The 14456-nt window shown below is 41.2% G+C and overlaps 1 protein-coding gene across 3 annotated transcripts; it reads right to left on the bottom strand.

Moving 5' to 3' along the window:
- Positions 1–649: 649 nt before the first annotated feature.
- On the bottom strand, positions 650–12561 carry LOC112254425 (NEDD8-activating enzyme E1 catalytic subunit). 3 transcript variants are annotated; one of them, XM_024427004.2, is made up of 18 exons: positions 12458–12557; positions 12289–12327; positions 11512–11632; positions 11226–11306; positions 10863–10945; positions 9122–9202; positions 8741–8784; positions 8557–8621; positions 8182–8337; positions 7978–8080; positions 5619–5732; positions 2294–2347; positions 2083–2119; positions 1900–1981; positions 1682–1782; positions 1497–1560; positions 1317–1371; positions 650–1151 (listed from the first exon to the last, which is right to left on the bottom strand). In XM_024427004.2, exons 1-18 carry the CDS (start codon positions 12475–12477, stop codon positions 1063–1065), a joined length of 1389 nt encoding a protein of 462 aa, XP_024282772.1. In that variant the 5' UTR covers positions 12478–12557; the 3' UTR covers positions 650–1062. The 3 variants fall into 3 exon arrangements, with proteins under 3 accessions (XP_024282772.1, XP_024282773.1, XP_024282774.1); XM_024427005.2 differs by lacking the exon at positions 12289–12327 and having other exon boundaries at positions 12458–12561; XM_024427006.2 differs by lacking the exons at positions 12289–12327; positions 12458–12557 and adding an exon at positions 12359–12381.
- Positions 12562–14456: the final 1895 nt, after the last annotated feature.

The following is a 14456-nucleotide window of genomic DNA, read 5'->3' as shown; positions in this document are numbered from 1 at the left end:
GTTTTCATCTTGCTCATACACTTGCATCCACGCATTGGCAGCATTTAGTTTCTTGAGCACTTCTAGGCGCTCTAACTCTCTACGCTTGTCTTCTAGCGTCTTCGCCTGGCAGCATTTTCTACCTCTAACTTGACTCGCAGCCTAGCTTCTTCTAAGTTGCGTTTCACAGCCTCAGCTTCTTGCTCCGCTGTCCTCTTCTTAACTTCATCTTCGAGTCTCTGAAGCTCTTCTAGTTGGCGTTCTTGCTTAACCATTACTTATAAAGCTGCTTGGTTAGCAGCAACTTCCGCCGCAGCCTCTTGTCTCTTGACAGATGACACGCTTGAGCGTCTGGAGTTGACCTTTGAGTTGCTTTGAGACTGGGAGGACTGGCAAATATTCAGAAAATACATGTATATTTATTGGAGTAGTACCTTCTTCACATTAAAGCTTAAAACTGTGCATGCACCAATTAAACAACTTGGAAGTATAATTATTACTGGGTACAGACATCATTTGAATGTTAACAAAAAATGTTCTGGGTAAATTGCAGAGTCAGCACATTCATTAACACTACAATATTTGCACAATAACATAATGGATATACAACAAGGCAAACAATTTGCCCACTCAGCCTGAAGTCTCAGTCATAACTAACACAGAAGACATGTATTGTACAGGAAAACATTTATTCCGGTTGTGTCTGGGTGTGCAAAACCCCATGAAGGAGTTACTGCAACGAAATTAAAATAAATTAAACTCACAAGAAACTGTAAGAGAAATCAATTTAAATATGGTACTGTTTTTTTCTCCAGTGTAAGAGAGCTTGAGAGGTTGCAGTGCATATAACGCAAATGCATCACAAACAGTTGCAGATATGATAAAATATGACAACCAAATGCATTCATAGACCTGAGTCTACAAGTATGTCAGAGAACTGGATATGAAATACATTTATTTACATATTCACTTAAATACACTGTAAAACTTCTAGTTTATTTGCCGTTTCAAATACCCGGTACTCTGTTAGAAAAGTAATAACAAAGACGTCTGGTGTTTGATGTTGGGGAAAACATGCTGGTCCTAAGAGGTAAAGCTGAGTTTGAAGAGCAGAGTCTGGGGAGTGGTGACATCAGCTACGGCCAGCTCCTGCCCATCTAACAGACCCAGCTCTGGGGAAAAAATGTTAATTACAAGAATGAGTCCAACCACAAAGAGGACTAGAAGCACACACTATAGACAGTAATGAAGGCTGGGTAAGCATAATGTCATCAATATGAAACACTATTAAACCTTTATCAAACCTACATGGCATATATTACAATTAGGGACCTCACCTTTCAGTGACTTGCTCAGATTGGGGCGTGTCCTCTGTTCAATTGACGCGACAGTCTGTCAAAACAAAATATGAGTCAATAGCCAGCCAACTACTTGTATGCCTGCTCAAGACTATTCTTTTCACCATGATCAGAACAAAAAAAACTTTACATATTGCATATCAAAATGTGAAAATTCACCTGCAAATACAATGTTTTATTTTTTCCTTCCAATGTCGCAGTGATGGCTGGAGATTTCATTTGTCTGAAAAATGTACAGTTGTGAATGTCATTATGACCAAGACGCAGTCCAAACTACTGTATAATATCACATTGGGGGTCACAGATTTCAGGAAACATAACACCTACGTGGCAGGTGAACTTACAGAGAAGCGTTTTCAGTCAGGTAATCGACCACCTCCTGGAGCTTGGCTGACGGAGAGAAGTGCAGGTCCTGGGGGACTTGGCTGCAGGATGAACAGTTCTCCTGACATTTCAAACAAATATAGAGGTATTAGACAAAAATGTATTACCAGTTACCTTTCATCATACCATTGTTAACCTGAGAGCTGTACACAGAAATCCCAGTACACAGAAAACCCACCTTTCGCTCTGCCTCAAACGTATAGGTATACAGACCATCAACGTCATTGAACACCATGTAGTTGTTCAGAGGAATGTAGGCACTGCAGACAAAGCGGAAAGTCATGAAGCTGTTGTGTAATGCATATGCACTTCCATGTACTTATGGACTGGTTTAGTAGTAAATCAGCAATTGAAAACTCACCTTGATGCTATTTTGAAGACCTCCGTGGCACAAGCAGCTAAAATGGGGTCAAAACGTAATTAGCTAAAGACATTTCTATTTACTAATAGTAAATACAGAAAGTCCTATCACAATGCTGCCTAATGTTTAATCTAGCTCGTAAAACCCTTTATGCACAAATAAAACTAGCCAAATAAAACGTTGACATTTCCTTTAGTGTGTACTCATTTACCAGCAATGACTGCATTTGTGGACGCCACAGCCGGGATGATCCTCTTTACAACACCTGTAGCACGTGTACAAAAAGAAAACATTCACTGTGACAATACTACCGGTCAACATTTTTAGAACACCTACTCATTCAAGGGTTTTTCTTAATGTATTTATTATTTTCTACATTGTAGAATAACAGTGAAAACATCAAAACCATGAAATGGTAAACAAATCAAAATATATTGGTCCTATAAGAGCTCTTTGTCACTGTTCTGACAAAAACTCATACTCATTCTTATGTTTTACAAATGTATCATATAGTGTGTGTGTGTGGCAGGCTTACAACGATGGCAAAAAACAACATATGAGAGTGCGCTGACCCTGGTGCTAGAAGGGGTACGCAGCTGGAGGTTGAATGTTTGAAGGGGTACGGGACCAGAGTTTCTCTGTGGAGATGGGAGAACCTTCCAGAAGGACAACCATCTATGCAGCACTCTACCAATCAGGTCTTTTGGTAGAGTGGCCAGACAGAAGCCACTTCTCAGTAAAAGACACATGACAGCCCACTTGGAGTCTGCCAAAAGGCACCTAAAGGACTCTCAGACCATGAGAAACAAGATTCTCTGGTCTGATGAAACCAAGATGGAACTCTTTGGTCTGAATGCCAAGCGTCACATCTGGAGGAAACCTGGCACCATCCCTACGGTGAAGCATGGTGGTGTCAGCATCATGCTGTGGGGATGTTTTTCAGCAGCAGGGACAGGGAGACTAATCAGGATTGAGGGAAAGATTAACGGAGCAAAGTACAGAGAGATCCTTGATGAAAACCTGCTCCAGAGCACTCAGGACCTCAGACTGGGGCAAAGGTTCACCTTCCAAAAGGACAACAACACTAAGCACACAGTCAATACAACGCAGGAGTGGCCTCAGGACAAGTCTCTGAATGTCCTTAAGAGGCCCAGACAGAGCCCTCGGACTTGAACCCGATCGAACATCTCTGGAGAGACCTGACAATAGCTGTGCAGCGACGCTCCCAATCCAACCTGACAGCCCTTGAGATGATCTGCAGAGAAGAATGGGAGAAACTCCCCAAATACAGGTGTGCCAAGCTTTTAGCGTCACACCCAAGAAGACTCGAGGCTGTAATCGCTGCCAAAGGTGCTTCAACAAAGTACTGAATAAAGGTTGTTTTTGTTTTTACTTTGTCATTATGGGGTATTGTGTGCAGATTGAGGGGGGGAAATAAATGAAGGTATTTTAGAAAAAGGCTGTAGCGTAACAAAATGTGGAAAAAATCAAGGGGTTTGAATACTTTCCGAATGCACTGAATATACAGGCTTATTATCTAGTAATCTATTTCTCTTGTTATTAGGTCATTTATTCCTCTCTTTTGGTTTACCAGAATATACCGTTAGACATTAGCTTTCAGCTCAAGTAGACTATTTGTAGGTCTAGGTTTTGATTATCAGGTCAGTCTCACTGTGCATGCTGCAGATGCATCAACTACTGCTGAACAATTTCAGTAGGACATTAGGCTATTTAGAAAAGGTGGGTACGTCGCCAATGTTAGTTGTGGTTTTGGGGGTTCGTTAGTAATACTGTATGTTATGCTATGTAATGAAACTGTATGTCATGGCTGAGCTGTGCTCAGTTAGGACCTTTCAGCATGCAGTCTGCTCAAGAATCCATCTGTCTGCCTACTCTTCATGGCCTACGGAGAGGCAACAAACATGCATATCAGTATCGTCTACTGTATGGTCTTCGATCTGTGCAATGTCTTCTGTTATATAACCACGTATGCCTTTTCTATTCCAATTTCAGGAGGGCAAATGTGCCTTATGTTCCAATAGCAGGGGTTCAGTTCATATTGAGAGTTAGGACCTTTCAGCATGCAGTCTGCTCAAGAATCCATCTGTCTGCCTACTCTTCATGGCCTACGGAGAGGCAACAAACATGCATATCAGTATCGCTCCTCTCTCTCAGTAGCACAAGTTTGAGTTCACATTAAGGCAACGGTGTTGGGTTTACATTATGCTGTTCCAGTGGTGGTCCGTATGATGGCATTAGGGGTACTTCAGTATGATTACACTAAATGTTCCTTCCCTTCAATCTTACATGATCTCTTAAGTTCTGTTTGCATTACGGCGTCTCATATGTGGAACATTGTCGTCATCATCAGAAATAACACTGCTTTGTCCTCTCATGTTGTGCTGCCGGCATGCTGAGCACGGGCAGCACCTGGCGAACCTCAACATTGATGCTGGCAACCAATGACAAAATACTGGAACTCATCACGGTTCTGGTTCCTTCGTCAGCACTGGGGGATAGCTCTGAGTTATAGGCCGTCCAATTCTGCATCGGCGCCGCTACGGGTTCTCAATTGATCCCAGCTTCACTCTGATCCTCTGCTGCTACAATGCATTGCTTCTGAGCTTGTGAAACATACATGAGTTTGTGCAGTATTCTTGCTCCCACCCCAGCCTCCACCTGTTAGGTTCCCTGTTCCTGTTAGGGGGATTGGTATAGCTTACCACACTCATTGCTCGTCAGCCATATTTTATATGACTGCTTTACTCGGGCAGTGAGTTACCCTGGAGGAGCAGAGGCTATATCGCCAAGACATGCATTATTCATTGCTGAATAAATGGATGAGCATATTTCTACGCAGCGTTTTCTTTCTGAAATGAAACGTTCTGTTTTCCTTATCTTAATCTTTGTAATGGAATGCTTGAATAATATAAGACTAAAATAAGATGTAGACTTTCACTTCTCTTCATGAAGATTGAATGGATATGGGTGTACAGGTCTGAATAAAAAAAACAAACATGTTATAGCCTACCGCCATCGTGCGTTCTCTCTTGATTCAAACTCCCTGTGCGTTCAATTGGCTGCTTTATTTAGCATTACATGTTCAAGTCTTTGAAAAAGCTATTAGTGTAAGAAATGCCCCCCCTCCACCGATTAAGCTTTTTGTGAAACTCCAAGAGCTATGGGGTGTTTTTTAAAGGAGAGGCCAGGGGAGCACAGGTGAGTATTGCGCAAGAGACAGAGGCTATAAGTTTGAAGCTCATGCATAACCCATCATTCCTTAGCTAAATATACAGCTAATACTCTATTGACTTTATTACCTGAAAGAGGTAGGCTAGGACATTGAGAGATATATAACCATCTTTAACAGGATGATCTATTTTGAATGCAATTTGAATGGAATTGATTAAGAGATATGGAGTGGGTTTAAGCATGAAATCTCAGTAACCCGTTTCCCGGTATTCAACCCTAGTCAGATCCTTATGGAGGTCCAAGAATAGGAGCACAATTCAGTATTGCAGAATGTGTGTTCTCACCCTGGGTGAGTCTGTAGGTGACTCCTGTGATACTGAACTCTGCTGCCCGCTCCTGAGACTTCTGGTACACCCACTGGATGTGCTCCGGGTCATCTGCATCCAGCCCCACACCATCTGACAATACAACACACAATCAGGATAGAAATGTTAAGGGATCTTCATGTACAGTTGCAAAAAAAAAAGTATGTGAACCCTTTGGAATTACCTGGATTTCTTTCACCAAAATGTGATCTGATCTTCCTCTAAGTCACAACAATAGACAAACATAGTGTGCTTAAACTAATAACACACAAATTATTGTGTTTTTCTTGTCTATATTGAATACATCATTTAAACATTCAGAGTGTAGGTTGGAAAACGTATGTGAACCCCTAGGCTAATGACTTCTCCAAAAGCTAATTGGAGCCAAGAATCCGATAACCTAGAGTCCAATCAATGAGAAGAGATTGGAGATGTTTGTTAGAGCTGCCCTGCAATATAAAAAACACTCACAAAATGTGAGTTTGTTATTCACATGAAGCATTGCCTGATGTGAACCATGCCTCGAACAAAAGAGATCTCAGAAGACCTAAGATTAAGAATTGGTTTAAGGGTTACAAAAGTATCTATGAAAGCCTTGATGTTCATCAATCCATGGTAGGACAAATTGTCTATAAATGGAGAAAGTTCAGCACTGTTGCTACTCTCCCTAGGAGTGGCCGTCCTGCAAAGATGACTGCAAGAGCACAACACAGAACTCAATGAGGTTAAGAAGAATCCTAGAGTGTCAGATAAAGGCTTACAGAAATCTTTGGAACATGCTAACATCTCTGTTATAGGTCGACTGATTAATCAGATTGGCCGATTAATTAGGGCCGATTTCAAGTTTTTATAACAATCGGAACAATCGGAACAACCTTTATTTAATCTTTATTTAACTAGGCAAGTCAGTTAAGAACACATTCTTATTTTCAACGACGGCCTAGGAACAGTGGGTTAACTGCCTCGTTCAGGCGCAGAAAGACTTTTCACCTTGTCAGTTCGGGGGATCCAGTTCTTGCAGTCTAGTCCAACTAGTCCAATGCAATAATGACCTGCCTCTCTCTCGTTGCACTCCACAAGGAGACTGACTGCCTGTTACGCAAATGCAGTAAGCCAAGGTAAGTTGCTAGCTAGCATTAAACTTATCTTATAAAAAACAATCAATCATAATCACTAGTTAACTACACATGGTCGATGATATTACTAGATATTATCTAGCGTCTCCTGTGTTGCATATAATCTGACTGAGCATCCAAGCATACAAGTATCTAAGTATCTGACTGAGCGGTGGTAGGCAGAAGCAGGCGCGTAAACATTCATTCAAACAGCACTTTTGTGCGTTTTGCTAGCAGCTCCTCGTTGTGCGTCAAGCATTGCGTTGTTTATGACTTCAAACCTATCAACTCCCGAGATGAGGCTGGTGTGACCGAAGTGAAATGGCTGGCTAGTTAGCACTTGCTAATAGTGTTTCAAACTTCACACGCTCTGAGCCTTGGGGTGGTTGTTTCCCTTGCTCTGCATGGGTAACGCTGCTTCGATGTGGTGGCTGTTGTCGTCGTGTTGCTGGTTCGAGCCGAGAGGGACGGAAGCTATACTGTTACACTGTTCTTAACTGACTTGCCTAGTTAAATAAAGGTTAAATATATATATTTTTTTTTACATCTGTCCGCCAATTGAAGCTCAACAGAAGTTGGGTGATGCAACAGGACAACAACCTAAAACACAGAAGTAAATCAACAACAGAATGGCTTCAACAGAAGAAAATACACCTTCTGGAATGGCCCAGTCAGAGTACTGACCACAACCCGATTGAGATGTTGTGGCATAACCGCGACATCCTAAGAATATTGCTGAACTGAAACAGTTTTGTAAAGAGGAAGGGTCCAAAATTCCTCCTGACCGTTGTGCAGGTCTGATCCGCAACTACAGAAAACGTTTGGTTGAGGTTATTGCTGCCAAAGGAGTGTCAACCAGTTATTAAATCCGAGGGTTCACAAACCTGCATTATGAATGTTTACACGTTGTGTTCAATAAAGATATGAAAACGTGTAATTGTTTGTATGTTATTAGTTTAAGAAGACTGTATTTGTCTATTGTTGTGACTTAGATGAAGATCAGATCAAATTTTATGACCAATTTATGCAGAAATCCAGGTAATTCCAAAGGGTTCACATACTTTTTCTTGCCACTGTACCTATGGCTGGTACTACTATTGAAATAAATCTGTCACTCCTTATGGAGCATTAACATATTTGAATCAAAAAATAATCTGTGAGAAAACGAAGGCACAGTAATATCTGGTCAAATAAGCATGTTAACAAGCTGATTGGGTACATACCTCCGAAGGGTTTCTCTTTAGGCCACAGCAGCATGCGGACATACTCAACACAATGTTCTGGTAACCGGGGCATGGAGGCTATCGTACACATGGGGAAGTTAATCTGAGAAAATAAACATATTTAGAGGAAGCAACACATTAGATCCCGGAATAAAAAGAATAGCCATCCTGATACATCTGGACGTAAAACAAAAGCTAGCACACCTGTGGTGGGTAGAGCTCCAGGGTGCAGTCGATGCAGGCAGTCATGCCAGGGAAGATGACCCGAGCGTTTCCCTTGAAGCCCTCTGTCCCCCCGTCAATCAGCGGGATGATGGAGCTGGGGTCCAGCACCCCGTCTTCATAAACCAGCAGAGACAGCTAGAGAGGAATGGAAAATCACACAGGGTAAATTGTGAAAAAGGCAGACCAACTGATCTCTGTTTAACAATCAGGTTTTTTTTTATATCTAATGGACTGGCTTTTTATAGATTGATCATGGAAATCTGTGCAGGACATAAGGGTACTCGAACAAGTGAGCACTAGATTGCATTCCACTTGATCTATATTTAACTTAGAATACATTTTGTAATAACATACCAACATGCCATTCATCCATCTCCTGGCGATTATGGAGTCGAGTCCACAAACTATTATGTGGAATTCTGTGTGAGGGAGACAAAGCTGTAATTATTTAAAATGAAACAAAACATACAGCTAATTTGATATTTCCTATAATGAGTCATCTGAAAGAGGACGAGGATAGACGAATCCCAGGACTTACGTCTATAAAACGACTCATCAAAGTCTTGTATTTTCTTGAAATGGCTGTGCAATTTTATAAGGATATCAGTAGATTAGGGAAGCAGGTAGCCTAGCGGTTACAGTGTTGGGCCAGTAACCGAAAGCGTCCTGATTTGAATACCCGAGCCGAAAATGTGAAAAATCTGTCAATGTGCCCTTGAGCAAGGCACTTAAACCTAATTTGCTCCAGGGGCGCAGTACTATGGCTGATCCTGTAAAACAACACCTATCCGGGTGTATGTGACAAACTTTTTTTTTTATTAACCTGGGCTATAATAATAATGTATTATATATTATTATTATTATCATTATTATAAATCAACTCCCAAATCATCCATTTTACTTCATCTCCAAAGGATACGGGACCACGTTGCATCCTGGAATGCGTCCATTGATAAAATCCGCTGCAATGTCTGCCTTTGGCCGACCCACATCCTTTAGCCTTCAGAGATACACATACCATCCATTAGAAAAAGTATAGTGCATTTGGAAAGTATTCAGACCCCTTGACTTTTTCCACATTTTGTTACGTTACAGCCTTATTCTAAAATTGATTAAATTGTTTTTTCCCCTCATCAATCTACACATAATACCCCACAATGACAAAGCAAAAACAGGTTTTTAGAAATGTTTGCAAATGTATTAAAAATAAAAACGGAAATATATCATTTACATAAGTATTCAGACCCTTAGTACTTTGTTGACGCACCTTAGGCAGCGATTACAGCCTCTCGAGTCTTCTTGGTTATGATGCTAAAAGCTTGTCATACCTGAATTTCGGGAGTTTCTCCCATTCTTCTCTGCAGATCCTCTCAAGTGCTGTCAGGTTGGATGGGGAGTGTTGCTGCACAGCTATTTTCAGGTCTCTCAAGAGATGTTTGATCAGGTTCAAGTCCGGGCTCTGGCTGGGCCACTCAAGGACATTCAGAGACTTGTCCCGAAGCCACTCCTGCGTTGTCTTGGCTGTGCTTAGGGTCATTGTCCTGTTGGAAGCTGAACCATCACTCCAGTCTGAGGTCCTGAACACTCTGGAGCAGGTTTTCATCGAGGATCTCTCTGTACTTTGCTCCGTTCATCTTTCCCTCGATCTTGACAAGTCTCCTAGTCCCTGCCGCTGAAAAACAACCCCACAGCATGATGCTGCTACCACCACCATGCTTCCAAACCTGCTGGTGCCAGGTTTCCTTCAGACATGACACTTGGCATTCAGGCCAAAGAGTTCAATCTTGGTTTCATCAGACCCGTTTGTGTACCAATGTTGTTTCTCATGGTCTGAGAGTCCTTTAGGTGCCTTTTGGAAAACTCCAAGCGGGTTGTCATGTGCCATTTTACTGAGGAGTAGCTTCCATCTGGACTGATTGAGTGCTGCAGAGATGGTGGCCCTCCTGAAGGGTTCTCCCATTCCCACAGAGGAACTCTGGAGCTCTTTCAGAGTTACCATCAAGTTCTAGGTCACCTCCCTGACCAAGGCCCTTCTCCCCCGATTGCTCAGTTTAGCCAGGCAGCCAGCTTTAGGAAGAGTCTTGGTGGTTCCAAACTTATTCCATGTAAGAATGATAGAGGCCACTGTGTTCTTGGGGACCTTCAATGCTGCAGAAATGTTTTGGTACCCTTCCCCAGATCTGCGCCTTGACACAATCCTGCCTTTGAGCACTACAGACAATTCCTTTGACCTCATGGCTTGGTTTTTGCTTATATAGACAGGTGTTTGCCTTACCAAATCATGTCCAATCAATTGAATTTACCACATGTCGACTCCAATCAAGTTGTAGAAACATCTTAAGGATGATCAATGGAAACAGGATGCACCTGAGTTCAATTTCGAGTCTCATTGCAAAGGGTCTGAATACTCATGTAAATAGGGTATTTCCCGTTTTTAAAACATTTCTAAAAACCTGTTTTCACTTTGTCATTAAGGGGTATTGTGTGTAGATTGAGATATTTAAATGTAAAAAACTATTTTAGAATAATGCTGTAACATAACAAAATGTGGAAAAAGTCAAGTGGTCTGAATACTTTCCGAATGCATTGTATGTACAAAATCAACAACACCAATAATGACAAGGGATGAGTAGAAAAAAGTGAAAGGCAAATGATCTGACCTAAAGAGGAACTGTCTGTTGAGGTTGGAAACGTCAATGGTATCCATGTCAACAACGTGTATGTGACGAAAACCTGACAAGGCCTGGTCCACAGCATCCCCAAAAGATGGGAAAACGACAGAGTGAATATCTATCAGAACCAATGTTGTTATAAGTGTCCTAATTAAACTACTTAAGTAAGTCTACACTGGGTATCTTTCTCCTCAAGAAATAGGCTATTCAGCATTTCCATGAAAGATATGATACGCAAACTGACGGTTACTAGCAGAACAGTGTGTGCAGGTCTATCTCTCACATTGCCACTCATTGCAAAGGGAAAATATGTTGTAGAGTAGCATGTGCATTCAAGAGATGAAATCATACCAGATCTTTGAGAAGTTCACATCCAAGGCCACCTGCTCCAATAACAAGTATTTTGCAGGTGTCTAACAAAAACTGGAGCGACTGTAAGGAAATAAGCAACAGTTCCATTAGGGTTAGGTTAATCAGTAATAAAGGAAGCCATCACAGCACAATCAAAAGTATTCAGATGTGCAACTGAGCTCTGGTATGACATGAACCATGGCTTTTAGTATGAAATTATTTGCAACCTATTCAGTGCTGTTCCTTGTTTTATTTACAAACTTTGAGTATGCACTGTGATGATTACCTCTGTGCTCGGCTCAAAGTCAGGGTGAGTGAAAGGTCCTGGTCTTTCCAGAAACGTATTGATGTGGTTCCATCGTCCGTCCCATTCGCCCCCGTCTCTGCTGCCCCCATCCACCACCATCCTGGAGAGAACACAGGACAGGAGTCCAGCTAAATATGTCAGTGGGGAGACATTTGAGGAATATAAAACTTCATTATCTAATAAATGTTTTATCAATTAGAAACAGCTGCCATACATGTTTATAGCAGACATGCAAATAGCAGAGAAGCACATTGTTATTTTATAAACAATCATATGTAGAAAGTACAGTCATGATTACCTAGCAGCAACCTTATGACATATCTTATTGTCTCATATGTTTTTTGTTTATAACTCTGTGATGGTTTAAACGTGTATCGCTGCACATAGGGTGCCATGCTATGGAAGAAGCACAGTACCTTATTGGCAGCCAGTAAGTGGATAGCCAGCTAGCCAACAAGCCTACACTACAGTAACTGTCTCAGCGCCTCTAGCACTGAGATGCAGTGCCTTAGATAGCTGGGCCACTCGGGAGCCCATTCAATGATTGAATCGGTTTCAAAGCAGCCATTTGTAGGGATACTATATTATAGACCAATAACAACAGGAAATATTTACTGTAGGCTAGTTAGAACTAGCTAGCGTAGCTATATATTTATTTGGATTTAGCTGCCGTCTGAGTTATTCGAGACAGCGTTTTAATCCCTGCTCTATTCACCCTCTCAAACCTGCTGCCAGTTCTAGCAATTCATTACTAACTTCTCAGTCAGCTCCACTACTCTCCTTCTTTTCTTCTCCCTAAAAAGAGAGAATAAAAGAAGGTTCATACATGCTTTGCTTTCAGCAGGTAACCAGTTAATGGGATGTGAAAGCATCGTTCGGGCAGTTAACGGCTATGTCTTGCTTGTTTACTTCTGCAGCTACTTACGGCTCGTCAGTATCCGCCATTTTCGTGCCCAGGAAGACCAATAGCTACCCACAATGCATTGCACGGACACCGGTGTGGAATGGACAATGCAATCCGAGATCCTTGTGACGTCCCTACCATAAAACCCTAACCTTAATATAAGAAATTCTAAATAATTTATACTTTTACTTTTTATTTAAGTACATTTAAAACCAACTACGTTTAGACTATTACTCAAGTAGTATTTTACTGGGTGACTTTCACTTTGAGTAATTTTCTTTAAAAGGTATCATTACTTTTACTAAAGTATGAAAATGGGGTACTTTTTCCACCACTGCTGATTGGCTTCTACGTTTGTGGCTACTGTCTAGAAAATTGAGTACGGACCAAAACGTGCACGTTCGAGTTGCGTCAGGGACAACTGTAAGCATTTTAGCTAAACCTAACCCTTAACCTACATTCAACGTTAATTCTCCTAACCTGCTACTTTAATTATTCAAACCTACTGCGTTAGTTCTCCTAACCTGTTATGTAAAGTCTGGTCATCAGTATTGAGAAGCCAATAGTAGGCCTTTCATCTGTGTAAAACTAAAACGTGCACCAAGGGTGGAGGCGGCGCCCAGACCGAGATTTGGAAACCGAGATCGAGACTAGAACCCCTTGGGAAAGCCTTTATTCACCATGATACCAGTAGGTGGTAGTATATACTATGAAATGACAGAGAGAAACTCGTGGAAGATCAAACATATTGAATAAGGGTAGGCCGAGTACACAAAAAGCAAACATGCAGTGTATTTCAAGTACCCTGTTTGCCGTTCTCTTTCACATGTTCTATGTAACGTTTTACTTCTAATTGTGGTTCTTTTGTAACTACGTTTCTTTGGTCCCACGTGTTGGATGGATGGTGGTTTAATAATGGCAAAGAAGGTGAATGTGACTCATTGGTAATTACTTGATAATTACACTGCTGAAGGAACAGCTCTTTAAGATTAGCAATTACCCATAAAACCAGTTAACAGTCTCAGAGGGGATGGGAAAATAGCTTGTCTGAAGTACATTTCTGTTCAAGAAGAAATAGTCCTTGAGAGTGGCAATTAATGTCAGTTGTCCTTATTGGCCTGGATGCAATCTGTAGCACAATCAATTATTCAGGGCTGCCTTGGCATATATTTACATCACTCTTCTCTTGGGTGTTATTTTTAGATGTAGGGCTATCTATTTACACCAATGGTTCCCAAACTAGGGTTCACAGCCCCACATGGTTTCACCTGATAAGAAAATGGGGTCTTGGGAGAATTTTCAAAATCCACAAAAAAAAAAAAAATATACAGTACCAGTCAAAAGTTTGGACATGCAGACTCATTCAAGAGTTTTTCTTTATTTTTAATATTTTCTACATTGTAGAATAATAGTGAAGACATCGAAAACTATGAAATAACACATATGGAGTTTTAAACAAATCTAAATGTAATTTATATTTAAGATTCTTCAAAGTAGCCACCTTTTGCCTTGACAGCTTTGCACACGCTTGACATTCTCTCAACCAGCTGCATGAGGAATGCATTTCAATTAACAGGTGTGCCTTCTGAAAAGCTAATTTGTGGAATTTCTTTCCTTCTTAATGCGTTTGAACCAATCAGTTGTGATGTGACAAGGTAGGGGGGTATACAGAAGATAGCCCTATTTGGTAAAAGACCAAGTCCATATTATGGCAAGAACAGCTCAAATAAGCAAAGCGAAACAACAGTCCAGCATTACTTTAAGACATGAAGGTCAGTCAATACGGAAAATTTACTGGAGTGCACTTGCAAAAACCATCAAGCGCTATGATGAAACTGGCTCTCATGAGGATCGCCAAAGGAAAAGAAGACCCAGAGATACCTCTGCTGCAGAGGATACGTTTATTAGAGTTACCAACCTCAGAAATTGCAGCCCAAATAAATGCTTCACAGAGTTCAAGTAACAGACACATCTCAACATCAACTGTTCAGAGGAGACTGTGTGAATCAGGCCTCCATGG

Source organism: Oncorhynchus tshawytscha, linkage group LG07 (assembly GCF_018296145.1).
Source record: "Oncorhynchus tshawytscha isolate Ot180627B linkage group LG07, Otsh_v2.0, whole genome shotgun sequence".
Classification (NCBI taxonomy): domain Eukaryota; kingdom Metazoa; phylum Chordata; class Actinopteri; order Salmoniformes; family Salmonidae; genus Oncorhynchus; species Oncorhynchus tshawytscha.
Note: the sequence above shows the minus strand (reverse complement) of the source record. Positions and strands in the feature narration are given on the sequence as shown.